Source organism: Mustela putorius, unplaced genomic scaffold (assembly GCF_011764305.1).
Source record: "Mustela putorius furo isolate JIRA1106 unplaced genomic scaffold, ASM1176430v1.1 tig00003909_pilon_pilon_pilon, whole genome shotgun sequence".
Classification (NCBI taxonomy): Eukaryota; Metazoa; Chordata; class Mammalia; order Carnivora; family Mustelidae; genus Mustela; species Mustela putorius.
The window spans coordinates 24,575,892-24,603,523 of record NW_025422057.1 but is presented as its reverse complement, the minus strand read 5'-3'; the positions used below and the strand labels follow the sequence as shown (position 1 = coordinate 24,603,523).

The following is a 27,632-nucleotide window of genomic DNA, read 5'->3' as shown; positions in this document are numbered from 1 at the left end:
TGTACAGGATGTGTTAGGACTTATATATGAGAGACAAGTTAGTATTTTACTCAGATTCCATGCAAAAAATGGGCATGAAGATGCAGTGTTCAAATGAGTCTCTGAAATAAGTGATGACCAAAACTGTTATGATGTAAAATCTCATTTACTTTTCTATTTAACATTTACAAATATTTAACATTTTCAGTGTCCCATGTTTTGTTACTTTTTTTTAAAAAGATTTTATTTATTTATTTGACACAGAGAGAGAGACCACAAGTAGGCAGAGAGGCAGGCAGAGAGAGGGGGGAAGCAGACTCCCCGCTGAGCAGAAAGCCCCATGCAGGGTTCAATCCAGGACTCTGAGATCATGACCTGAGCTGAAGGCAGAGGCTTAAACCACTGAGCCACCCAGGCACCCCTGTTTTGTTACTTTTTTAATCATAGGAAGCACCATGAGATTTTTTTTTTCAGCAATAAATTGCACATTAACTAATGATATCCATCAATAGGCCAAACAAGACAACATATAAAGTCCAGATTGTCATCTTTAGGCTCTCTATCCCTTGGTCATCATTTATATGCTCAAGCAGTATTTTACTTAGAATTTTAATTTTAACCTAAGCAAATTCTACATAATTTGATATTGTCTAAGCAAAGTCCTGCTAGGGAAGTAGATCTACCTGTGTGTGAACATGCATATAAATCTATGTCAGATTTTAAAAAAATGATCTACTCTTCACGATGGTCCTCATTCATTGTACTCCTCCAACAGGTGTTATGAAAGGGAGGACTATCATCTCATATGTACTATGTCTTGTTATTTTTTGTATTTTGATGCTTTGACATCTGTGGCCCTGCTGACCCTGGTGGGACTGCCCCTTCCAAGACCCACCAATTGGTACAAATAGGAAACCACTCAACCTGGAGCCACCTCTCAAAGGCAAGCCAATCAATCCAGAGCCCTCACCTCCAACTCAGGGTTGCCATTTCCCTACCTTATTCACCCCTGGACCAAATATCAGACAACCAGGGCCAGCACCCATGCCCTAGAACCAGCGGAAATTAACCAAACTAACTAATGCTAAACCTGTCTGCTCCTTCCTGTGGAAACCAAAATAAGGCTTTTGCCCATATGTCCTTTGTTCTTTCTGCCTCGTTATCCACCTAGGTGCCTTCCTCTGCCACATATGTTGGCAAACCTCCTTCTTTTGGGCAGTGAATATAATAATTTTTTCTATGGCAGTTGTCTCCTGTTATGATGGCCTTGCTATACATAAATAGTAACAAAATCTTTATTTTAAAACACTATACCGCATAATATTGCTTACTGTATACCATACACACCTCCATTTTAGGTAAACAAGGGTGCCATCATCTCTCCCATTCACCAGAATGTTTTGTCCATCCATTGAAATTCTCACTGATTGAATACCATGCCCCTGGTGAGAATGACTCCGACTTCGAGCAAATATTTCCTTAATAGTTTTAGGAACAAAGTGCAGAAATTACAAATGCAATTTGACCATATGGTTTTTCTAAGAGGGTCACATGTACTTTTGCTTATGGATAAATCTTTTTGTATTTGCTAACAGCAAATTTTTATTTGGCATGGAAGTAGTCTCTTAGTAATACATAGTACTGAAAATCCCTAGTTCAAAACATGCTCACTGATACTGATTTACTTTCTCATCTGTGTTGAATGGAGGGAGAGAGACTATTATCACCAATTTGTAATAGGAAAACTAGACACACAGAAGCAACTTGCTGAGGACTATGAAGTTAGGGGAGGGGACTTGAGTGAGCAGAAATGGCAGATTCAGATGCCTTCAAGAGTAAGGTGGGTTTCATTTCTGTGTGATGAGTGGTTGAGAGAGGAAAAGGCACTGTGAAGAATGGAGGGTAATATGCCCCCCATGGAGGATGCTAAACCAGTTCACATAGAACCCAAACAAAACATATCACATATCTGTTACACAGAGCAACAGTTTAAGTTTCTTGACTAAAAATTGGGATTTTTGTGTCATACTGGTTCTCAACCATGATTTTATTTTAATTTAACTTTTTAAATAGGTAATACATTCAAATGGATCGAGATTCAAAAACTAAGAGTATGCCGTGAAATCTCCTTCCTGTCTCCATTCCCCAGCCACCTCCCAAAGCCGATCGGCATAATTAATACTTTTAATATCCTCTCAGATGTTTTTAAAGTATATGAACAAATTTTTACGTAGACATAATTCTAAACATAAGTTGTAGCATAATTTATTGTGCGCCTTGCTTTTCCTTATTAAAAGTAGATGTTGAGGTTCTTTTCATATTGTGGCATAAAGATTTTCTCAGTCTGCATAATATTCCATATTTTCTTTATATATTGTTTATATAACATTATTTATTTAGCCAGTCCTCCGTTGGTAGTCATGAGGCTGCTTTTATAAACAGTGCTGCCATGAATAACCTCATATATGAGGTGCTTTACATAGAATTACCCAGAAGAATTCTGATGCCATGCCACCATCAGCAGTAACATCTATTATAAATCATTTGAATAAGAGACAATGTAGCAAAGTTTGCAAATTGTCAACTTCAAAATAATCTCTAAATGATTCAAGATTTTTCCCATGTAATAATGGTATCAGTTTTGCCCAGTTGTAGTCCAAATATGGTTTCTTACACAGATGCACAAGGAGAGCCAGATGTGCATACCAGGGCCCAGTTTATCTGTGGATCTGTAAGGAGAGTTTCAAGTAGTAGTTGCAAGGTTTCAGGTGTGTGGGGCAGAACCCTGGGTAAGAATCACTGACCTCATTAAAGTATACTGATAACCAGTACAACTTGGTCTCAAAACCTAGAAAAGGATCCTCCGCATCTGGGAGAGAAGAAACTATTTTCATTTTCTCAATGGAAATCAGAACTGGTAGCACTATGGGTGATGTTGAGATTTCCAAGTGATGAGGGAAAGCTCAGTAAGGGCCACACCCTCTCCCTTAAGCTCTTCCAGCATCCCTTGAAGAACTGGGTTGGGGGAGGGAGAGTAGCAGCAATCAGTCCAGAGTCGCTCTAGGCCAGGGAGACAGGAGTAATAATCCCTAGGTTTGCACCACAATGCACCATTTCCAAAGCAGTTTTGCATATACCCTCTCCCCGGCTCTCATCAGAATCCCACAGGTTGAGAACATAGACGGTTCCCCCAATATTACAGATGAGCCTCTGAAGCTCAGTGAGTCTCCAAGATACACAACCAAGTGGTGATGGAGCTGGGCTGCAGCTCACCTACAGTATCTCTGTCCCAAGCTCTTTATTGGCAGATCTTGACCTACTGGTTTCCTCCCTTGGAAACCCGAACCTCAGTACATAAAATCACCTATAAAATGTTTACGTCAATACTACCACCAGTGATAAATAAGTTATGAATTAATTTACAAATTAATTATGAATTAATTAACAAATTAAATTATTTAATTAAATAAATTAATAAAGAAGCCAAATTCCTTCCCCGATGGCCTTTGTTCTTTATATGAGATTAAGATAAGCACCCCAAGATTTAAAAAAAAAGGGTAGCTTACCAAAGTATGAACATCTCGGATACACAGAATTCCACCTTTAGCTATTGTTATAAGCCACAACCCATGTGAAGACAGAGAGAGCATTCCGGGTCCATAGTGTTTGCTTTGCACTCTTTGGTATGGCTTAAGAATGCAAATACCACTGTGTACCTGCCAATTAAATAACATGACCCCATTATAGAAAAGATCAGGGGAGCAGCAAGCTTGCACTTAAAGCTTGCACTTGTGCATATATGGTCAGATTCAAATCTGCAAACACTGCCAATAGAAATAAACCAACATACCACATTTCTTGCACCACATTTTCATCTGTTGGCAAATTAAAGTTTGTTCTAACCAACTAAGAGAGTCTTTATACATTAGCTACCATTAAATATCCCAGCCCACACCAACAATCTTTTTTTTTTTTTTTTTTTAATTTATTTGAAAGAGAGAGCACAAGCACACAAGCAGGGAGGAGGAGCAGAGTGAGAGGGACAAGCAGACTGTCTGCTGAGCAGAAGCCTGACACGGGCTTGATCCCAGGACCCCCAGATCTTAACCTGAGCTGAAGGCAGATGCTCAACTGACTGGACCACCCAGGCATCCCTGACAATCTTTATTTTTTACTAATTCTTTTCACATATCCCCATGCTCAAGTGCAGTTAAGTGAGTCAGTATTCCCTCATGTACTTCCACCTCCAAGCCCCTACACATGCCATGACTTTTGTCTGGAATGCCCTTCCCCACTCCATTTCCACCAACCTGTCTCCCTCTACAGCAACTCCCATCTCCTGCCAAGATTGTACACAATATTTCTCCATGTCTAAGTTTCACCTATTCTTCAAAAGCCAATTCAAATACTACTTCCTCTGTAAAGCTTTCCTTGAATTCTCCTTGCCACAAACATTTCTTCGTTCTTGGTGTATCTGTGTCTCCTACCTTGCTGACATTGGCTACCCTGGAGAGGAGAGTTTAGAGAGAAGGGGGATAGATAGTCTGGGCCAGTGTGTGTAGCAGGAGTGGTATCATATGAGAGATGCTTGCAATGAGTGTAATGTAAGGATGGCAGAAACATAGTTTATCTATTTTGTGCAAAGTTTCATATGGCTCAGGTGCAAAGTTCCATGGAAAACTGCCGACACCTGACCCCTATGGAAGAGATGTTCTGAGGCTATGTTGTATTTAATTACACTAAAATAATAGTGTTACCTGCATGTTAATCTGACAAGTAGGATGTATGTAACACAAGTATGATGGTGCTCAAAGGTATGTATGACAGATTAACAAATAATACTAACAATGTATCTAAGTCAAGAATATTATGCTACTATAATAAAGCCATTTGTTAAATGGACTATAATGTTAAAGCAGGGATTGTGTCTAATTAGCAAAGTGTGTGAATCTTGGTTTCTAAGCTAAATAAGAGCACACTTAAGTATTGGCGTACTTTTTCAGGAAGAAGGTAGCTGCAGATGTACGACACTTGGCTACAGAAGCCATATACTTGCTGACTTTGAAAGTCCAGCACGGCGGAGGACAGGCTGTGTTCTATCTCATACTGGAACCTGTGAATGAGCTTATCTTTCAGTCTCCCTCTTTCATCAGTAAAGCTCGCAGAAACTGTAAGATCTGGGGAAGAAGAAGAAAGATCATTTGCACTGTACATTGATTTTATTTTGTAATCATTATGAATACAAAATGAAATAAAAATTTAAATGCTCAATCAATAATGCAGAGGCTCTTGAGAGGATAAATGATTCAAAACAACTTCATTAGAACTTCATTAGAACTACTTGAGTATTTAAAAAAAAAAAAAAGAAAAAAGACGGGACGCCTGGGTGGCTCAGTTGGTTAAGCAGCTGCCTTCGGCTCAGGTCATGATCCCAGTGTCCTGGGATTGAGTCCCACATCGGGCTCCTTGCTCGGCAGGGAGCCTGCTTCTCCCTCTGACTCTGCCTGTGCTCGCTCTCGCTCGCTCTCTCTCTGACAAATAAATAAATAAAATCTTTAAAAAAAAAAAAAGAACTACTTGAGTATTAAATGACTGATACTGCATAAAATATCCTTTTTAAGGCCTTGGCTAATTTACTCAATTAAGTAGAGACATATTAAAAGATACTGAGATTCTCAATTAAGACAAAAGAATACTTGGAGGTTTTCCACTCTTTTATACTCTATAATTATGTATTTGCAAACTAGCTACCCAATTATATTTGTTATTTAAAAGTCTCTATTTTATCAGACCTCTTTATCCAAAAAGCTTTCTACAATTCTATCAGTAGAAGTAACTACACAGTAACCTGTCTGAAGTTTACTATGTATATTAGAAGCCACAAAACAAGAGTTATCAATCAAATATCAAATGACATCAAAATGACATATCAGTCTGACAAAAGTGCCAGTTGATCCTGTTTTTCTTCTCTTGTAATAAGATATGTTCATACGAATGACAAGGCCTAGAGGAAAGTCCACTTCACATTGTTAGCAGCTACATCAATTTTACTTTGTAAGATGCACAAAAGATGGCCATTTTACCTCTTCACATGGTAAATGGAAGAAAAATGTAATTACAAGGTGAAAAAAAAAAAGTTAAGCAACTACTCATCTGGGCCTAGCACAAAATTGTTTGCTTGATTTTTCTTTACCTCGCGGTAGTATTTTAGGCAGAGTAAATATTTCCAATCTGCTTCTTCCTGTTTCTGGAAGTGGGGAAAGCACCATCACTTCTACTATGTCTGTTTCCAAAAGAGACACTGTGGATATTTGTAAAATGTCTTTGCTCACCTCTGAAAGCAAACAGAAATCATCCTAAGTGAACTTTCATAAGTTAAAAGGATCTTTTATCTTCCCAAGTAAGATACCACATTATAGAACTGCCTTCCATAAATCTTTAGATTTTAATTTATTTACTGCATATTTAAAGTGACCTTTAAGTATAAGTGATGGGGACATTTTTGATGAATGATGAGGAACTGTCATGATTAGATATCTGGGTTGGCAGATTGAAGCCCACTCAGTGCGACTCAGCTTCTTTCCCTGTCAAGGAAACCTCTGGAGTCTGTGATGTTCACCCCATCAGCAGCACCTCCATGCTCCAGCCCCTCGATGCTCCTCTGTGGCCTGTTCGTCCACTCCTGATATTGGGTCAACTCAGGCATCAAGAGTTCTTTGCATCTGTAGTCAAGATATTGCAGGGGTGGTGGAAATGACCATGGCATGATGAGTCTGCCCCCCTGGAAATCAGGTCTCTGGAAGGTGCCATGCCTGGGGCACACCTTCAGCTCTCTCCAAAGTCTTTACTCCCCCTTCCCACAGGGGCTGTTTTATATGTGTCCACTTTATCTGCCCCTCCCCTCAGGTGTTCAGCAGATGATCTTTCCCCCGACATAGCAAAGAAGACCAAAGAAATCTGACATAAAGTGGACCTCAATGTTCTTATCCGAAAGGCATTTTTGTACAAACAAAATGCAGTCCTTTGCATCTCTTATTTTGAGTCCATGCCACCAATCTCCTATTAGACCATGTGCACTCAAGGATCACATCTTCTTGTGTCTTTTATGGTTTCTTCTATTCAGCTCTCAAGACTCCCCGGTTCTCAAATTGAGTCCTTGCTGCAAGCCTGCTTTCCCACCACAGTTGCCATCTATGTCAATTCTCTTTTTTCTGCCCCAAACTCCTTAAAACAGGAGTTGCTACTTCCTGACTTCACTTTCTGACCGCCAGCCCTCACTGCAGTTGAGTTTATGTCAGTCCACACCCTCATCCAGCCTTCCTCGCTCAAGCTCTTTCTGGAGTGGGTGACTCCCAGTGCTCTCATTACTCTGGTCTGTCCTGTTTGCTTCACGGCGCCATCTTCCTTGGTCCATACTTCAGTGGAAGTTGCTTTTCCCATCCCACACTCTGACTGACCAGATATATTAAAAAATGGAATATTTAGGCGGGATGTGCATTCACTCTGAGGTAAGCCATAGGTCCTACCATGCTCTAGGCCTTCAAATTTACATATTTAGCTTAACTGTTTGGTCCCATTAAGCAATTGGATTTGCTTTTCTCTGTCTTCTTAAGCCATCTCATCAGCTTTCATAATTTCAAGATCAGAATTCTATCATTGAGACTTGAACTAAAAATCTCCATTTCCAAACATCAGCTAAATATCCCCCACTAAAGAGCTTATTAGTTTCAACTCTATGGAGCTTGTCATCTCACACTAACCCTCAAACTTTTGTCTTGAGTTTTTACTTCATTTGATGAAATCATGGGCTAGACATTTTGGAGTCATTGCTGACCCTCCCCTTTCACATTTAATGGAGCACCAAATTCTCTCAATTCCATCCCTTAGAGCTGTCCCCTCTCTTCTCTTTCTATGACTGCTGCTCGGTGTGTGCACTGTGGAGAAGAGCAAAAGCCTGAGGACAGACATCCTGATTTTGAGTCCTGGCTCCACAACTACTGAACTACATGACTCTGAAGAAGTACTTGATGGTGCCTCAGTTGTCATCTGTAAATTGGGATAGTAATGGTCTCTACCTCATGAGAGTTTTCTGTAAGCGTTAAATAAATTAACACATGCCAAGTTTTTAGAACACTGACTAACACATGTCAAGGAATCCCTCAATAAATGTTGGCTGTTGTTATGATTCATATCACCTCTTGCCTGAGCTACTCTAATTATTTCTTAACTCATCTTTTTTTATTCCATTCTCTCTATCCTTCACACTTGTGGCAGAGTCGTCCTTTAAAACTCAAGTCAAATCATACCTGTCTCATCTTGAAAACTTCTGATTGTGTCTCATTACCCACAGAAAAAAGTCCAGACTCCTTGGAATGATATTCAAGACCTTTGTCTTCTTTCAGACTTCATTGCCATGTTCATCATCTAGTAAACTTTTCTGTTAACCTATCATACCAGACTTCCTGCCATTCCAAGTGCCTTTGCTCAGTCTTTTATCTTGAGCTGGATTACTAATATGCCCTATCTTCCACAACTTACAACCTAAGAGAACTCACCCCCAATCCTCTACACCTCCTTATCTGTATTCTCCTCTACCCCTACTCCTTCCCTCACACTTGGCATAATTAATTATTTCTTCCTCTGAGACCACACGGCACTCTGCTTATTCCTCCAGCACTAAATTGACTCCTCAACCTTCCCATCCCACCACTGGCCTAGGTTCGGCATTTTTACACCTAATAGTCATCTAACTTTACACCTAACACACCTAATTTTAAAAAGTCAATAATAAATTTAATAATATGTTTTGGGGAAAACATACATGTATATTTGGTCCTTAAGTCAGAAAAAAAAGTATTAGGTCTTACTATTTATCATATAAGTGTTACCTCACCTGCCAGGTCTATAGTTTCCCTGCGCATGGGGATGGCATTACTGAAAAAGCTGGATATAATCTTGTTTAAAGAGGAAATATTAAAGATGTATGTATTAAAGCTTTCTTTAGATATCTTTATTAAATAGAAATATTTAAAAATATATTTCATGGATAAATCAACCAAACTTCATTTTGTAATGACATTAGAAATATCTAGCATTATATATATGCATATAATATACACATATATTATACAGTATATAATGTATATAATATGCATATATATATACTATATATAATGTCTAACATTAGAAATATCTAAATTCATTAATTTATTTAAGAAGGTTTATTTAACATCTATTTAACCAAGTAGATGTACCAAAAACCCTTTAAATATGATGTAGGCATTCTCCTATGTAACTTACAACTGTTATTTAAATGTCTCTTTTTTTAGAAAATATACCACAAATAATTGTTTCACTAGAGCTCCATTTCCACAATTTTAAATTCTTTGGAATGAAGTGACCAATAATTTAAATTAATAAGCACTTCACGTAGTACCTACAAATCCAAGGATCTGGAACGAGCTTGATGGATTGGCATTGATAACAAAGATGTAGCCTTCTGATGTCCCAGCTAACAGATAGATCCCTTGCTGGTCATAACTAGAAAAGAAAGAAAAGAAATCTGAGGATCCAATTTTGTTTCACTAATAAGATGGTAAACAAATTTACTAGATGACAGCATGGAGATACACTCAAAGCTAGTCACTCTTATGATTTGTGACTTTTAATACTATTCCATCTTATAAAAAAAAGCTAAGTGATGACATATAAATGCAATCATGACATTCTAGGTTAATGCGGTTTCCAAACTGTAGCTTGTAAGTGCACAGTCAAGAAGATGCAGTAGCACTGGGTAAGCATTTCATCATAAGTGAAAGGTATTTCCAGGGGAAATAAACAGCTCTCACACCAGTGATCAGTGTGACATCGCAGCCCTCTGCAGTACCAGTGCCCCACAAGGGGAGGAAGAAAGTAGGGAAATGTTCCAGCACCTTCATGAAATTAGAAAAATGAGAAGATCCAAATTAGAATAATAGAAGAGGATCTGAGGCAACAAATGCATAGATGGAGGCAGGTGAGGATCCTCTCCCCCTGAGAGGGAGGAGGCCTCTTGTAGGAAACAAGGAGGTGGGTGGAAACCCCACTCCTCCAGGTGCTTGTTGGGCAATTCTCCAAAGGCTTCTCTCTTCACTTCTCTGAACTTGCATTCCTTCATTTGTGGAACAGGGACATGCTTAATACCTTTCTGACCGGTGTAGTGAGAATCACATTCAATAAGCTACACTGTCTGCTAGCACCTCAAACTGTAAAGCAGGGCACAAATGTCAGTTCTGATAATACTTACTATTTCGATAAATTAACAAAAGAATGAATAATGGCGACATAGGGTTTTAAATCCAATGTCTTTGTGCTGTCTTCTAGAAAGTATTACTTCAAAAGATGTGAAATCATCTAAATGCCCATCAATACAATCTTTTAAAAATTATGGTATATTGGGTATTTACCCCCCAAATACAAAAACACAAATTTCAAGGGATGCAGGCACCCCTATGTTTATTGCAGCGTTATCTACAATAGCAAAATTTTGGAAGCAGGCCAAGTGCCACGGATAGATGAGTAGATAAAGATGTGGTGTAAGTCCATGCAATGGAATATTACTCAGTCATAAAAAGAATGAAATCCTGCCATCTGCAACAACATGGATAGAACTAGAGAGCATAATACTAAGCAAAATAAGTTAGTCAGAAAAGGGCAATTAACATATAGTTTCACTCATATGTGGAATTTAAGAAACAAAACAAATGAGCAAAGGAACAAGAGAGCGAGAGAGGCAAACCAAGAAACAGACTCTTAACTAAAAAGAACAAACTGATGGTGACCAGTGGGGAAATGAGTGGGGGAAGGGCGAAACAGGTAATGGGGATGAAAGAGAACACTTGGCATGGTAAGCACTGAGTAGTGTGTAATAGAATTGTTGATCACTATAGTGTATACCTGAAACTAACATAACACTGTACGTTAACAATACTGGAATTAAAATTAAAAATTAAAAATTATAGTATATCCATATAATGGAATATTATATAGCCATAAATCAGAATAAGGAAGGTCTTTATGTGTGAAGAGAAAACATGGTCCAAGAGATAACCCTGAAGTGAAAAAAAGAAAGAAAAAGAGGTATAGAACATTGTATATGGTTTGCTGTCTGTTTAAAAGCAAAGACATTTAAATAAAAACTTGAAAAAAATAAAGGCAAGGGCAGTGATTCTGGAGCCCAATGCCTGGGTCTGCTCCTGACATTTGCCATTTCCAATGTGTAACATGAAGCAAGTCATTTAAACACTTTGTGTCTCATCTTCCTGCTCTGTAACGGAGACAAGAACATCCATCTCATGGTCGATAGAACCAACTATATAGCACATTTTAAGTGCTTGACAGCTATTTGTGTAATTAAAAGGAAGTGTAACCTTTCTGCTTATTTATGGGTGGACTATCTCTGGAAAGAAGAAATGAGAAATTGGGAACAGGCTGTCTCCAGGGAGGAGTACTGGGTGTCTGGGGACAAGAATGGGAGACTTTTTGCTATGCACTCCTCTGGCCAATGTGTTCATTTTCAAAACAAAACAGATAAAACTTATTTTTGAAAGAAATTATGGCTTGGGGCACCTGGGTGGCACCGATGGTTAAGCGTCCAACTCTTGGTTTTAGCTCCAGTCATGATCTCAGGATTGTGAGATAGAGCTCCCCCATCGGGCTCTGTGCTCAGTACAGAGTCTGCTTAAAACTCCCTTGCCTTCTACCCCTCTCCCCTCAAGTGAATAAATAAATCTTAAAAAAAAAAAGAAAAAAAAAAGCTATGGCTTTACTGGAATTTGACAGACAAACCACTACAATATCGCTGGAAGTAGGAAGCAGGAAGTACTTACAGGAGGTGTTGCACAGACCATTCTGAGGGGAAGGCCTTGTGAACCGCCTTAGGGGCCTCAGCATCCCTGACATCGAGAAAGTGGATGGAGCCCCCCGTGGTGCCCACAGCCGCAGAGAGGGAGGAAGGAGAGCAAGCCAACACTGTTGCCTGTTTAAAATAACTCCAGATGCTTAACTTCACTGTGCCGGAACATGAAGCTTTACCACACATAAGAACCTACGGTTTATTTGAAAAGTCCTCTGAACGAGGAGCACAGCAAGTATTGTATGGTATTACAAATTAGACATGCAGCATTCCTGAGCTAATCGACTGCACAAGTCACACGATTCTCTACATGTTATTCTTTTATCCTAACATTAGAATCACAAAAATATAAAGACATTTCTTGAGCCTTAAACCATGACTTCATTTTTATCCCCAAATGATTATGAAATGATTATACCAACCATAATGAAAAAACAAAATTTAAAATACATTCGTAGCATCTTTTGGACATAGTTACCGAATGTTAGTGATTTTTAAAAATCAGCATTCATCTGTTGGATAGTAGTAGACCCTGGGAGGCTGGTATGATGGAGGAAGACAAGAAAATAACCGTATTACCACACTATGGAACCAAAGCGCTGCATCACAGATTCCCACTCATCTCACAATCACTTATGGAACATGATGTCTAAGAGAATACATTTGCTTTCATGACACTTAAGCAATCGGCCTCATTCTCTATAATCATACTTTGTAGGTTGTTTTGAGTAAAATCAAAGAACATTAGAAATAGAAAAGACCTTAAGAGATAATCATTTTTGTAGAAGAGAAAATGGAGGCCAAGAGAAGAAGAGCAATTTGCCTCAGGATCCTGTAGCTGATGATGAAGCTGAGAACTCAGGTATCCAGCCTCATTAAAATGCACAGTTGCTCAACCAAGGAGGTTTTCATTTGATTTTCAAGATGAATTTTAAAGCCTGAGTCTTCAGTGGTATCTCATGCGCAACTGTAAACAAAATGGCAAGGGTCTTTTTTTTTTTTTTTAAACTGGAAGTCTTTAATGGGGTGTGTGTGTGTGTGTGTTTTCTCAAAATAATCTGTTGAAATTATCTTCTATTTCAGGGCAATAGTAGGCTAAGGCTAACCATGGACAGCAGTATCTGGAAGGGTCTTATGTACCTTAGCAAATACCATCAAGGGAAGCTGCTAGTGCCCAGATATCCTCCCATCATAGTACTGGGCCAAGTTCTCTGAAGCCTGCTGCCTGAAATGTTCATGAGGAACACAGTCCCAGGCATAGCAGGGAAATCTGGCCTCAGCATTGCTGGGTCAAGTGTACTTATCAATATCCCACAAGGCATCAGTCTTCTCCAGTAAGGAAAAACCAGCCATTATCCCCAACTCAGGCTGATCCACATGAGTATACCATGCCTGGTTTGGAGCTCAATGAAGGTTTGTTAAATTAAGTATGAAAGCTGTCTGAGCTTCACCCCTTCACTCAGGTGAAGACAAGATCTCTGGTGCAGAAAGCAGACCTTCTCATGGTGCCTATCTCTCTCCTTAGCCAAGAAGAGCAAGGTTAAGTCCAGACTGTAGAAACTCTCGAGTGGGTTGTTAACCATTTGTATGTCTCTCGTCTGTGAAAGGAGGTGTGATCAGATGAGTTTTAAGACTTCTTATAGTTCTAGTAGTTCTAATAGAAATGAATACATAGGAGCTCTTGTCACCAGAGTATAAGAATTTTTATATTTACTTGTCAAGGTGAGTTTTATATATCCCATTGAACTGTGTATCTTTTGTGTCTTATAATTTTCTTATGTGAGGTATGAAGCTTCCTCTTGTTTTATAATTGAGATTTTAATTTTATAAAGGGAAAGGATTGTAACTTCCATACCTACTACCAAGATCCAAGATCCATACCTCATGTACAACTGTGTAATACAACAAATGATGACAATATAAGGGGGAAACAGCATTGCCATCATTTCTTGGTTCTTTCATGTTTTAATTTAAAGCATTATTTTATGTAAAATGTATTATGAACGTGGCAGAAATAATGGTATCACCCTTTGGCGAGTGTTGTGAACAACTGTGGTTTATTCCCCAGTATCCAAACACCTTCTTTCTGGAAAAATTTCTTGAATATCTACTGAGAAACCATCTCTCCTATTTTGGGAGTTCAGAGGAACAGATCTGACTCCCATTTTCAAGGCTGAGCTTAAGCCAATTAGCATTTCTCATTCCCCTGTCCACAGTGATTAGTTCAGAGATGTTATTAAGACATTAGAAGACATTTAGCTTGATGGAAAAGAGAAAATTCTTTTCTTCCTCTTCCCACTGGAGGAGGCTTTCTTCTCTGATGGTCTGACACCTGTGAGGTTGACACCTGTGGCATTTGGGTATCGCGAAAAGAAGCCTAAGATGAAACTAGAGACATAGAGAGAAAAACAAGATCCTTGGTAATATCATTTGAGTTGCTGGACTGAGTAACATCTGAGGCCAGACAAGTCCTATACTTTATAGCTGATTAAGCCAATAACCCCCACTTTTTTATTTTTGTCTCAAGCTGATTAGAGTGGCAATTTTCTTTCATTTCTAACTGACCTCCTTGAGGTTAGATGGGGCCATTTAATTAGTTATAGCCAAGGGGGTGATTTATGTCTGAGGAAAAGCAACTAATTGCTAGTTCAAGACTCTCTGGCACTCCTTCCCTCTTAGGAGCTATTATTAGGTGGTGGCCCCTCCCTCAGCTTGGCTCCCTGGGAGAGGGACTCTGGAGCAGAGACGCTGCTACTGCACAATGAAGTTTTAGCACGAGTGAGCTATAAACCACTAGGACTTCGAAAATAGCTTCCCCCGCAGAAAAACATTCCTGTACTCCAACTCAGCACCTTATGTTCTACCCTCTGGGCTGTAGAATACATTTTATACACAAGAATTATTCTAAATATATAGGGTAAAAATGCAATAAGGCACCTGCAACAAGTATTTCCACAGACTTGACATGTAATTATGAAAACACAAATTGGATTAGAATTTAATATTTTAATCCGTTTATAAGGCACACTTACCGGGGTATTCAGATAAATCCTGCTGGCACAAGTACCATCTTCTGTATACCAAACACAAACTTCCCCTGAATGTGTGAGTGTCTATTAAAAAAAAAGAAAAAGAAAACTCAAAATGGAATATAAGACTCTGTTATGGAACCATGTTCTAAATCCCTTTACGGTATGTCAGTAACTCTGATGATTTAGTATAAAATTTCATTTCACTCATATGGATTATAATGACACTCACAACACTAGTACTTCTGATTTGAACAAAAAATAACTATTATCTTATTTTAAACTAGTATGTTTAATACAATTTAAGTAACATAATGACTAAGATTAGAAAAGTAAAATAATTTTTTCCCATATAACATAATTGAGTTACTTGGAAATTGAACAGGATTATTGTTTAATGAATAAAGCTAGAAATAGGAAATTAGATGTGTATTTTTTTTAATTAACGGACTTTGTTTAAAAAAAAAAAAAGCAAATCATGGGGCTTGAATTCAAGACCCTAAGATCAAGAGTCTGGCATCAAGAGTCAGACACTTATCTTTTTTGTTTTTTAATTTTTTATTTTTTATAAACATATATTTTTATCCCCAGGGGTACAGGTCTGTGAATCATGAATCACCAGGTTTACACACTTCACAGCACTCACCAAAGCACATACCCTCCCCAATGTCTATAATCCCACCCCCTTCTCCCAACCTCCCTCCCCCCAGCAACCCTCAGTTTGTTTTGTGAGATTAAGAGTCACTTATGGTTTGTCTCCCTCCCAATTCCATCTTGTTTCATTGATTCTTCTTCTACCCACTTAAGCCCTCATGTTGCATCACCACTTCCTCATATCAGGGAGATCATATGATAGTTGTCTTTCTCCGCTTGACTTATTTCGCTAAGCATGATATGCTCTAGTTCCATCCATGTTGTCGCAAATGGCAAGATTTCATTTCTTTTGATGGCTGCATAGTATTCCATTGTGTATATATACCACATCTTCTTGATCCATTCATCTGTTGATGGACATCTAGGTTCTTTCCATAGTTTGGCTATTGTGGACATTGCTGCTATAAACATTCGGGTGCATGTGCCCCTTTGGATCACTACATTTGTATCTTTAGGGTAAATGCCCAATAGTGCAATTGCTGGGTCATAGGGCAGTTCTATTTTCAACATTTTGAGGAACTTCCATGTTTTCCAGAGTGGCTGCACCCAGACACTTATCTTTAAAAGGCGGGGGGCATCAGGATGGCTCAGTTCGTTAAGCAACTGCCTTCGGCTCAGGTCATGATCCTGGAGTCCCGGATCGAGTCCCATATCCAGTTCCCTGCTCAGCAGGGAGTCTGCTTCTCCTTCTGACCCTCACCCCTCTCATACTCTCTCTCTCTCAAATAAATAAATAAAATCTTAAGAAAAAAAAAAAGTCAGACACTTAACTGATTGAGCCACCCAGATGACTCTAACAGACTTTGCTTTTAAGGGCAGTTTTAGTATTAAAGAAAATTTGAGCAGAAACTAGAGAGTTGCCATACCCTCCCCCCTACATATGCATACTATTTCCTCTATTTTGATCTTGCATTAGTGTGGTAAATTTATTGGAATTGATGAGCCAATATTGATTCATTGTTATTGATAAAGCCCATAGTTTACATTAAGATTCGTCCTTTGTGTTACCCATCCTATGGATATCCATTCTATGGTTTTGACAAGTGTGTGATATGTATCCACCATTACAGTATCATACCAATACACTGCCCTAAAAATTCTCCGTTCCCTCACTGAGCCCCTGGTGACCCATACTATCTCCATAGATTTTCTTTTTTCCAGAATATCATATAGAGGAAATCATACATCTTTCTCAAATTGGCTTCTTTCATTTAATGTAAATAAAGCTGTTCTATGTCTTTTCATAGCTTAATCGCTCATTTATTCTTAGTGCTGAATAATATTACATATATTCAGCACTATTACTTAGTGCTGAAATATATTATTAATAATATAGTATTGATATGCCACAGTTTATCCATTTACCTATTAAAGGATATCTTGGTTACTTCCAACTTTTGGCAATTATGAATAAAGCTGCTATAAATATTCATGTGAAGGTTTTTGTGTGGGGATACGTTTTCAAATAATTTAAGTAAATAACAAGAAGCTTAGTTTCTGAATCATAAAGTAAGAATGTATTTAGTTTTGTGAGAAACTGCCAAACTTCCAAAGTGGCTGTATCATTTTGATTCCTATAGCCAATGAATGTTTCTGTTGCTTCGTATACTTGCTAGCACTTGATATTGCTGGTGTTTTAGATTTTAGACATTCTAATACGTGTGTGGTGTCATCTCATTTGCAATTCTCTAATGACAAATACTGTTAAACACCTTTTCATATACTTATTTGCCTTTGGTATATTTTCTGTGGCAAAGTGCTTGATCTTTCGCCCATTTTTTACTGCAGTTGGTTATTTTCTGATTGTTGAGTTTTAAGAGTTCTTTTTACATTTTGGAAACCAGTCCTTTATCAGATACAGGTTTTGCAAAGACTTTTCTCCCAATCTGTGGCTTTTCTTTTCTTTCTTTTAAGGGTGTCTTTCCCAGAGTACAAGTTTTTTATTTTAATGAAGTCCAACTTACCAATTTTTCCTTTTGTGGATTATGTTTTGTGTTGTATTGAGAAAGTCATTGCCAAACCCAAGATCACTTAGATCTTTTTCTCTATTTTTCATTTTACATTTAGGTCTATAATATTTAGGTCTATATCCCATTGTGAGTTAAGTTTTGAGAAAGGTATAAAGTCTGTGACTAGATGGTGATGATGATGATGATGATTTTGCATGTGGATGTGCAGTTGCTCCTGCAACGATTTGGTGAAAAGACTAAGCCTTCTCAATCGAATTGCTTTTGCTCCTTTGCCAAAGGTCAGTTAACTATATTCATGCGGATCTATTTCTACATCCTCTATTCTGTTCCATTCATCTATTTGTCTAGTCTTTCACCAGCACTATACTGACTTGATTACTGTGGCTTTGTAAATATTGAAATTGGGTAGTGTTAGCTTTATACTTTGTTCCTCAATATTGTATATGTTTTTTCTTTTATTATGTTATGCTAGTCACCATACAGTATATCATTAGTTTTTGATGTAGTGCTCCATGATCCATTGTTTGCATATAACACCCAGTGCTCCATGCAATCCGTGTCCTCCTCAATACCCATCACTGGGCTCACCCATCCTTCCACACCCCCCACCTTCTAAAACCCTCAGATTGTTTCCTTCTCCTAATGTCCTCCATGCTATTTCTTATATCCCACAAATAAGTGAAACCATATGATAATTGACTTTCTCTGCTTGTTTTATTTCACCTAGCATAATCTTCTCCAGTCCCATCCATGTTGATGCAAAAGTTGAGTATTCGTTCTTTCTGATGGTTGAGTAATATTCAATTATGTATATGGACCACATCTTCTTTATCCACACATCTGTTGAAGGGCATCTCAGCTCTTTCCACAGTTTGGCTATTGTGGACATTACTGCTATGAACATTGGGGTGCATATGGCCCTTCTTTTCACTACATCTGTATATTTGGGGTAAATACCCAGTAGTTCAATTGCTGGGTCATAGGGTAGCTCTATTTTTAATTTTTTGAGGAAACTCCACACTGTTTTCCAAAGTGACTATACCAACTTGCACTCCCAACAACAGTTTAAGAGGGCTCCCTTTCTCCACAATGTCTCCAACATTTGTTGTTTCTTGCCTTGTCAATTTTTGCCATTCTAACTGGCATAAGGTGGTATCTCCATGTGGTTTTGATTTGAATTGCCCTGATGGTTAATGATAATGAACATTTTTTCATGTGTCTGTTAGCCATTTGTATGTCTTATTTGAAGAAGTGTCTGTTCATGTCTTCTGCCCAATTTTTTGACTAGATTATTATTGTATTTGTAATTCTGAGTCTTTTGCCTCTTCACATACATTTCAGAATCAGTTTATTGATATCTGTAAAATAACTTGCTAGGATTTTGACTGGTATTGCATTTCATTTTCATCCTCAGAGGGTCTGTACTACTCTGAAAGAGGGTAAGCAGTAATTGTTTAATGAGTTTTGATAACTCATTGGCAATGAATGTGTTGAAAGATGTGACTTGAAAAACTTGGATGGTGAGTATAAACAGGATGGTTCCTAAGATTTCAATTGCTTTGACTGTTTTCAGACACTTAATATTATGAAGTCACAATACAATGATGTCATCTAACTGGGGAGTATATTTGATGATGGAAGTGGTTGGCATTTCTTCCACATCCTCAAGAACTCCCTCTGCCTCCTATTTGTATAAGGTTGCACAAGATCTTCAAAAATCATTTTTAAAAATCCTACTGTGCGATAATAAAGTATTCTTTACCATGCAGTATTCATTTCCGGGTGGGATAAAGTCAATTGCCTGAAATTTCCCATCACAAGCCTCTAGGACTTTTTCATAGGTTGGCTTCTCACCAGGAGTGTAAATATAAACAGATCCCTGTTAAATATACCAAAAAAAAAGAAAAGAAAGAAAGAAAAGATGTAATTGTTATATATGCAGTTCAACAAGTATTTATTAAATGTCCACTGTGAGCAAGGCACTGTGTTGGAAATTAGAGATTAACTTAAGTAAGGCCCTGACCTTGGGGAGCTTAAAATCTTGATGCTTAATTTGTTTGTTTATCAATTCATTCATTCATTTATCATTTAAAATAATCAATAAATGGGGCTTTCTTCTTTTCTCCAAATCCAAATACTTGGTTTTTAAGTTATAAAACACAACAAAACATCTTTTCAGACTTCAAAAATAATGTCTATTTATACAAAAAACTTGGAAAGTGTGGAAAACCTGGAAAGTTGTGGAGACGAACTAAGTCATCACATACTAGACCATGGTGAGCATTGATACAAACTTTTAAATAAGCCTTTGAGGAAATTGTGGAGGTTTAGCTGAAGATGTTACTTCATGATTTTTTGTAATTCTCAGCTGCCAATTCACCTCAAAACAAAACAAAACAAAACAAAACTATCCTGTCAGTTGGGACTCTCTGCCAAGTAACTGTAATATGGTGTGAGCACACAAGTAGCAATAAGTCTGTTTTCAACTAACAGCAAGTTTTTCAAGTTTGAGTTAAGTGTGAGTATTTCTGTTCTTGTTTATCTAAAAAAATTCAACTTTGTAGAGTCTAAATTTGACAGATATTCACTGATTTTACCTTGTACTCATTCCTTCAACAAATATTGAATGAGACACTGCACCAGGCATTGCTCTGGATCCTGGGCCTATATCGGAGGACAAAACAGACAAATATTCCCTGTCCTCATGGAGCTTACACTCTGCTGAGGGATTCAGACAATGGACAAGCTATCTAAATAAACAGCAGTAATTCTAAGAATCAAAAAATAAAGCAGGTTAAGAGGATATGACATGGCAAAATAAGAACATGAAATTCTAAACCAGTTATCCAAGAAAGGCTTTACAGAGATGACTTAAAAGACTTGAAGGAAATGAGGAAAGAAAGGATCCATGTGGAGTCTATGGGAAGAACATTCCAGACAGAGAGAGTAGCCAGTGCACAGAGGGAGGAACATGCTGGGTGAGTTAAAGAATACAGCGTGACAGGGCACCTGGGTGGCTCAGTGGGTTAAAGCCTCTGCCTTTGGCTCAGGTCATGATCCCAGGGTCCTCCTGGCATTGAGCCCTGCATCATTGGGCTCTCTGCTCAGCAGGGAGCCTGTTTCCTCTTCCCTTTCTGCCTGCTTCTCTGCCAACTTGTGATCTCTGTCTGTCAAATAAATAAATAAAATCTTACAAAAAAAAAAAAATCTTACCAAAAAAAAAAAGAATACAGTATGATGGCTAGCATGCCTGGAGCAGGGTGAACAGAAAGCAGGGTAGGGGGGAGATAAGGCCCAGGGGTAAGTAGAATCCACATTATGAAGGGAGTGTAAAGCATAGTGAAGATGCTGGCTCTTGGTCAGAATAACATGGGGAATCACTGGAAGCTTCTGAAAAGAAAATGGAAAAGTTGTTCTCACTTTGCCTGCTGTGTTGGGGATACAGTTTATTCCATCATGTACTGGGGAAAGTGTATTAAAGTCTCCCATTGAGATTACAACTTTGTTTCTCGTCATTTTGCCACATTTTGCTTCATATATTTTGGGACTATTTTACTTAGTACCTATATATATTAAGTGTTGATATGTTCCTACTGAATTTAATCTTTTAATATTTTTGAAATAAACCCATTTATCTTTAGTAATATTTTTTGCCAGAAAGTCTATTTTATCTGATATTTAATAAAGCTTTCTATTAATGTTTTCATGTTAGATCTTTTTCTGTCTTTTTACTTACTTTCAATTTTTAAATTTACTTTCAACATTACTGTACTTTTTAAATTTACTTTCAATCTTACCGTACACTTATGCTTTAGCTGTGTCACTTGTAAACAGTACATAACCGGGTTTTGCTTTTTTTTAATCCAGTATTGCAAACTTTGCCTTTTAACTACATCTATTATCTGTTTTACTTTTACTGTAATTACTAATATTTGAGTTTAAATATTACATTTTAATTTATGCTTCTGCTTTCTTATTTGTTTTATTTTTCTTTTTCTCTCCTTTCTTACTCTGTTTTGGGTTGCTTTCTAAAAACATTCCGCTTTCCCCATCTATAGCATAGACATTTCATCTACTGTTTCAGTTCTTTATTGGCTACCTTAGAAGTTACAATATGCATACTTAATTTATAAATACCACAAGGTTACTTAAAACCTTTATCTTCTGCCCAGGAAAAGTAAATAATGAACTTGAAACACTTGAATCCGTTTACTCTTTCCCCTCAGTTTACATTATTTCTGTCTGGGATTTTAATTCAATGTTATTATTAAACCCAACCTCACATTATTTTTGCTGTTTTATACAGGCAGTGTTCATTTCTCCACACTACTATTCATTCCTGCAACATAATCTTCCAACTGGGATCCTTTTCCTTCTGACTGAAGTACATTCTTTAGAATTTTCTCTAGTAATGGTCGGTTGCTGACAAACTCTCAGTTTTGGAACATCGAAATTATCTTTTTTTCACCCCTATACTGAAAAGTAATCTCACTGGGTATAGAATTCCAGGTGGTAGTTACCTTATTTCATTCATTACATCAGCATACTTTTTCTATAAATGGACAGACAGTAAATATGTTAGGCTTTGTTGGCCACATGATCTCTCACAACTACTTAATTCTACCATTGTAGTGTGAAAGCAGCCAGAGACAATACATTAATGAATGGTGTGACTGTGTTCCAATAAAACTTGATTTATAAGAACAAGCAGCAGGCTGGTTTTGGCCTACAGGGCCATAGTTTGCTGATGCCTTCTGCTCTACATGGAAGGTAGCATTCCATTATTTCTTACTTACATTATGTCACAGAGGAGTCAGTTGTTAGTCTAATTGAAATTCCTTTGAAATAATCTGTTTTTCTTTCTGATTGTTTTTAAGATTTTCTGTCTTTCATTTTCAACAGTTTCACCTTGTTAAATCTAAGTGTGTTTAACTTTTTAGGTATTCCGCTTGAGATTCACTGGACCTCTTGAATCTGTAAATTCGTGTTTTTAATCAGTTCTGGAAAATCTCTCTTTAAATATTGTCTATACCTCACTCTCTCTCCAGTCTGGGATTCTAATCAAACATACACTGTACCCTCCCTTCTGTATATCCTACCCTCCTGTGTATCTGGGCTATATTCTAGATAACTTCTTTTGATCTATCTCCAATTCACTAATTCTCTCTTTGGCTGTGTCCAATCTTCTGTCAGACATATTCATTTAATTTTTACTTTTTCAGTATATTTTCTCTTTTAGAAGTCCTATTTTAGTCTTTCTCCCTTACGTTATGTTACATTTTTTTTGTTGATTCCTGTTCATTATAGGTATTCTAGGATTTTCATTTATTTGTTATTTATTAAAACACAGTTAGCCAGTTGTTCTAACTTCAGGTATTTACCAGCAAATGATATCTTTCCATAGTTAAATTTAAGTTTCCTTTAGGCAGAAAATCATTGATCTTTCCTTATAATCCATCTAAAGTCACTGCTTAACAATATAAACTACTGTTGACCCTGACTTTTGAGAGTCATTCCATTAATTAGGAGTCTAACAATATAATTGAGATGGACATTTCATTTTATTCTGCATTTATTCCCCTTCCCTTCTTCTTTTACAGAACCCATATTTTCCTTAGAAAACCATCCATGACCCCAATCTCAGTCAATGTTTGGTTGGGTTGACTCTATACAGGGTTCAAGTGTAGACATGTGACACAGGCCTGGCCAATGACAGCTTAGAATCCTCCTGGACATAGTAATTGCCACAGGGGTAGAGAGGTGACCAAGTAAGTACAATGAATCTAAATTCCAGGACATTTTTTCATGGTGTCTTTCCACTAGGGTCACCACCAGGGTAGAAATATAAACTAGAGTTGCAGGAGGCTCTCTGCACACCTTCCAGGAGAATCTTCATGAGAAGGGTGACAGCAGAGAGAAAACAGAACCAAGAGATGGTCACAAAAAAATGTCAGGAGCCACTAGATTCAGATTAACTCCTTGCCCTTTTACTTACATGCACAAAAAAAAACAAAAAACAAAAAACAAAAAACAAAAAAAACAAACAAACAAAAAAATGAATAAACACAACACTTTTTGTTATTTAGATCTTTTACGTTAGGTATTTTTCATTTGTGACTAAGAGTCCTGAATAGTAGAGTATCACTATGAAGCACTATGCCCTTCATTCCCATAGTGCAATGATAATAATATTTGAAAACTGTATATCAAGAAATCACCATCTGGGGCACCTGGGTGGCTCAGTGGGTTAAGCCTCTGCCTTTGGCTCAGATCATGGTCTCAGAGTCCTGGGATCGAGACCCACATCAGGTTCTCTGTCCAGAGGAGAGCCTGCTTCCCCCCTCTCTCTCTCTGCCTGTCTCTCTGCCTCCTTGTGATCTGTCAAATAAATAAATAAATAAATATCTTTAAAAAAAAAAGGAAGAAAGAAATCACCATCTAGCATACCTTGTCTGTTTGAATCAGCAACATGCAGTAATTTGGAGAAAACATCATATGTACCACAGGATCTTCAATCTCTAGAAAATCCTCTACTTTGTAAGTTAAATCTTTAATAATAAAAGAATACACAAAGCCATCCTAGAGACCAAAAACAATGAGATAAACAAAGAAAATCAGTCTCAGTCAATGCAGAGTGTAATTTCCATGTCAAATGAGCTAAGACTTATTGACTACCATCCATAGTTTATTTTTGGAATCATCTTCAATGTTTACATTATCTAGAATGCCTAGTCTTATCTCTATTAGGCAACTTTTAACCACCCTTCCTGGCCAAGTTTCAATTTTATCTCTTCTGTGACACAAAATTTTGTGGCTAAAATTTATGGATCTCTACTTTCTTTGAACTTCCCTAACATTTATATTTTAATTCCCAAGTAATGCCTTTAATAAAGTTAGAAATTTTTTTTATTAGTTTCAAAGGTAGAATTTAGTGATTCATCAGTTGCATATAACACCTGGTGCTCATTACCTCAAGTGCTCTCCTTAATGCCCATTACCCACATATCACTTTTACCTCACAAACCTCCCCTCCAGCAACCCTCAGTTTGTTTCCTAGAGTTCAGTGTCTCTTATGGTTTGCCTTCTTCTCCATTTTCATCTTATTTTTCTTTCCCTTCCCCATGTTCATCTGTTTTGTTTCTTAAGTTCCACATAAAAGTGAAATCATATGGTATTTGTCATTCTCTAATTTTGCTTAGCATAATACCCTCTAGTTCCATCCACCTAGCGTCTATCTTTTTACCACTTTCTTCATTATACAGGAGGTAGGGCGAATGAAGCAGTTCATTATGTGGCTTATATATAGCAGTCTCCTTACTTCAAGGAATACTGGCCTTAATGTATATTATTTAATCTTTATTATATGTCTTTCTTTTCTCCCTAAATGACCCAACGGTAGGGAGTGTGCTGTTTATTCCTTTTATATCCTCCTTTTGTATTTCTTTAATAGTGCTAGAAGGAGGGCAAGTATCTAGTAAAAATCAGCTGGTTGGCCATAAACAAATTTAGGCTCATTTAACTCTTCTCAAGAGGAATTTGAATAGTTTTCACAGTAGTGAAGAAGCTTTGGACAAATTAATCCATCATTTCTAGATTGGACCCCACTGTAACTAAAGTATATGCATTAGTGAGGTGGCTGGGTTCACATACTTGGGACCTGGCGGATAAAACAGGCAAGGTGCTTTCTCCAAACTCATCATCATTCTCCATTTCTTATAGAGTAGATGCTCAAACAATTCCTTTAAACTAGTTGTTTGGGTTTTTAAAATTTTATTATCATATATTTATTATAATATTTTATATTTATAATTATTATAAATTATAATTATTTTATTTCTAACTTGATTTATTTAATTTAATTAATTCATTTATTTAATAATTATTTTATTAAATATTTAATAATTAATAAAATTAACTATTTGATCAATATAATTTATTTTAATTTAAATTATAATGGTATATAATTATTATATTAATTACAAAATTAAGAAAGAATTATAATTTATTATTCATTTATTAATTTAATTTTAAATTTTAAAGATTATTTGTTTGACAGAGAGAGATCACAAGTGGGCAGAGAGGCAGGCAGAAAGAGGGGGAAGTCAGCTCCCTGCTAAGCAGAGAGCCTGATGTGGAGCTGGATCCTAGGACCCTGGGATCATGACCTGAGCTAAAGACAGAGGCTTAACCCACTGAGCCACCCAGGTGCCCCATTAATTTTATTTTTTAAGTAATCTCTATCCTCAATGTGGGGCTCGAACTCACAACCCCAATGCAAGAGTCACATGCTCTACTGACTGAGTCAGCCAGACCTCCCTAAACTAGGTTTGAAAAAATGTTAAGGGTGAGGGGCACCTGGGTGGCTCAGTTTGTTTAGCGCCTGACTCTTGATTTTAGCTCAGGTCATAGTCTCAGGGTCATAAGATGGAGCCCTGTGTTGGGTTCTGTGGTGAGCATACAGCCTGCTTAAGATTCTCTCTCTCCTTCTCCCCTCTGCCCCTCCCTATGGCTCTGTCTCTGAAAATAAATAAATAAATAAATAAATAAATGAAAATAAAAGTAAAAAATGCCAAGGGTGACTTTGAGAAGGACAAGAGTCATAAAAGGCCATAAATGCAAACTAAATGTAGGAAGTATGGTGGCAGTGGCGGGGAGGGGGGCAAGATGATGGTCGATGATGGTCTGTTGCAAGACTGCAGCGGAGGGGGATGGATTACCAGCTGAGAGTACGTCTTGGGACATCTACAGGTAGACCTGAGATTTTAGTGTGGGTGAGCTCCAAACCTTAGCATTGCTATAATACCTTGTAAAACCATTGTAGTCTGACCCCTTTTCATACTTAACTGAGACTGTATGCTCTAATAAATGAGAGCAAAGACTTTGGAGTTTACACAGCTGGGTTCAAGCCTCAGTGACTCCATTTACTGGATGGTGAACTCTGTAAGGCTTGGCTCCTTCCTCTGTATAAGGAAGATGTCAATATTCGTACTGATAGTGTCATTATGAGAACTGATAAGATAATACGAGCAAAGCACCTAGCATGGTGCCTGGTACAAAGTAAGGACTAAATAAATGAAGGCCATTAATGCTAATTCTAGTATTAACAATAACAGTATAATACAGGTAAGCTAAATGAGTATGCACAAGCGGTTAAGTGAAGCTTAGACAAAAGGTTCTATTTGTGTCTGACAACCTAATATATTAAGTGTACAAACAGGCATGGCGTTGGGTATTCTGGGGTTCCAGAGTTTTTAATTCTATTTTTTATTTTTTGCAATTGTCTAGATATATGGCAGTCCATTATACTGTTCTTTCTTTTATATACATTTGAAAAATTCTTCATATAAAAAGTTTTATAATAGTATCCAAAAAGAAAACAATAAGCTGACAGAACCTGACATCCCAAATTGTGACGCATAATAATAAGTAACAGCAAATGAAAATTGTATATATTCTTTAAAGCAATTAATTTTGAAGACAAAAATACATTACAATTCCAGAAATCAGCATGCCTCCCTTCTGATATACCATGGTGACTGGACTGATAAGATTTCTTCCCTCTTTTGGAAAAGAAAAGCAAGGTAAAACAGGTGACACATAATTAAAAGTGCAATACAAAGTAACTAATCTCTTTGCTTTCCTAGGACTATTCATTTCTTTGTAACACTTTCCAAAAATCAACTTCCTATCAGAATATGTGCTATCAAAAAAAAAAAAGAATATGTGCTATCATGCCTTCCAAACAATGAATAATAAAACTGTTCAGCATTGATTACTAATGTAAATCACATGAGTTTTTTAAAGTTCTGTATCATCAGATCCATGTAACTAACATTACAGAATTATATAGCTAATATATTTTCTTATTTTAGGAAAGCATTGTCAGAGATTTTAAGACGCCAGGAAAAAATAAACCAAACCAAACTTGTTGTCAAGCTGCATACTTAAGATTTATACTATACATTTTATGTATGTAAATTCCAACCTCAGTAAATAAATAAAAATGGATAAAAATAAAGTAAAAAGAAAAAATTTTCTATAAGAATAATCATTATTAATAAAATATTGTCCCTGGGGAAGAAGAACAAAAGAGTAATAACTTTTATG

At 37.2% G+C, this 27,632-nt stretch overlaps 1 protein-coding gene across 8 annotated transcripts in view; it reads right to left on the bottom strand.

Annotated features, from left to right (window-relative positions):
- CFAP43 (cilia and flagella associated protein 43) overlaps positions 1–27,632 on the bottom strand; it is a 103,665-nt gene that overhangs the window by 56,405 nt on the left and 19,628 nt on the right. For 5 of the 8 annotated variants that reach the window (XR_006603133.1, XM_045068527.1, XM_004749308.3 and 2 more), the window contains exons 7-16: positions 27,018–27,085; positions 23,973–24,104; positions 19,288–19,404; positions 14,905–14,985; positions 11,847–11,995; positions 9,416–9,519; positions 6,173–6,313; positions 4,975–5,156; positions 3,546–3,695; positions 1,327–1,457 (exon numbers count right to left, since the gene is read on the bottom strand). Coding sequence is in view for 7 of the 8 variants with exons in the window: in XM_045068527.1 (XP_044924462.1) it covers positions 1,327–1,457; positions 3,546–3,695; positions 4,975–5,156; positions 6,173–6,313; positions 9,416–9,519; positions 11,847–11,995; positions 14,905–14,985; positions 19,288–19,404; positions 23,973–24,104; positions 27,018–27,085 (1,255 nt within the window). In the remaining variant the exon portion in view is untranslated. The remainder of the gene's footprint in view (positions 1–1,326; positions 1,458–3,545; positions 3,696–4,974; positions 5,157–6,172; positions 6,314–9,415; positions 9,520–11,846; positions 11,996–14,904; positions 14,986–19,287; positions 19,405–23,972; positions 24,105–27,017; positions 27,086–27,632) is intronic. The other 3 variants (XM_045068528.1, XM_045068529.1, XM_045068525.1) reach the window with 2 other exon arrangements.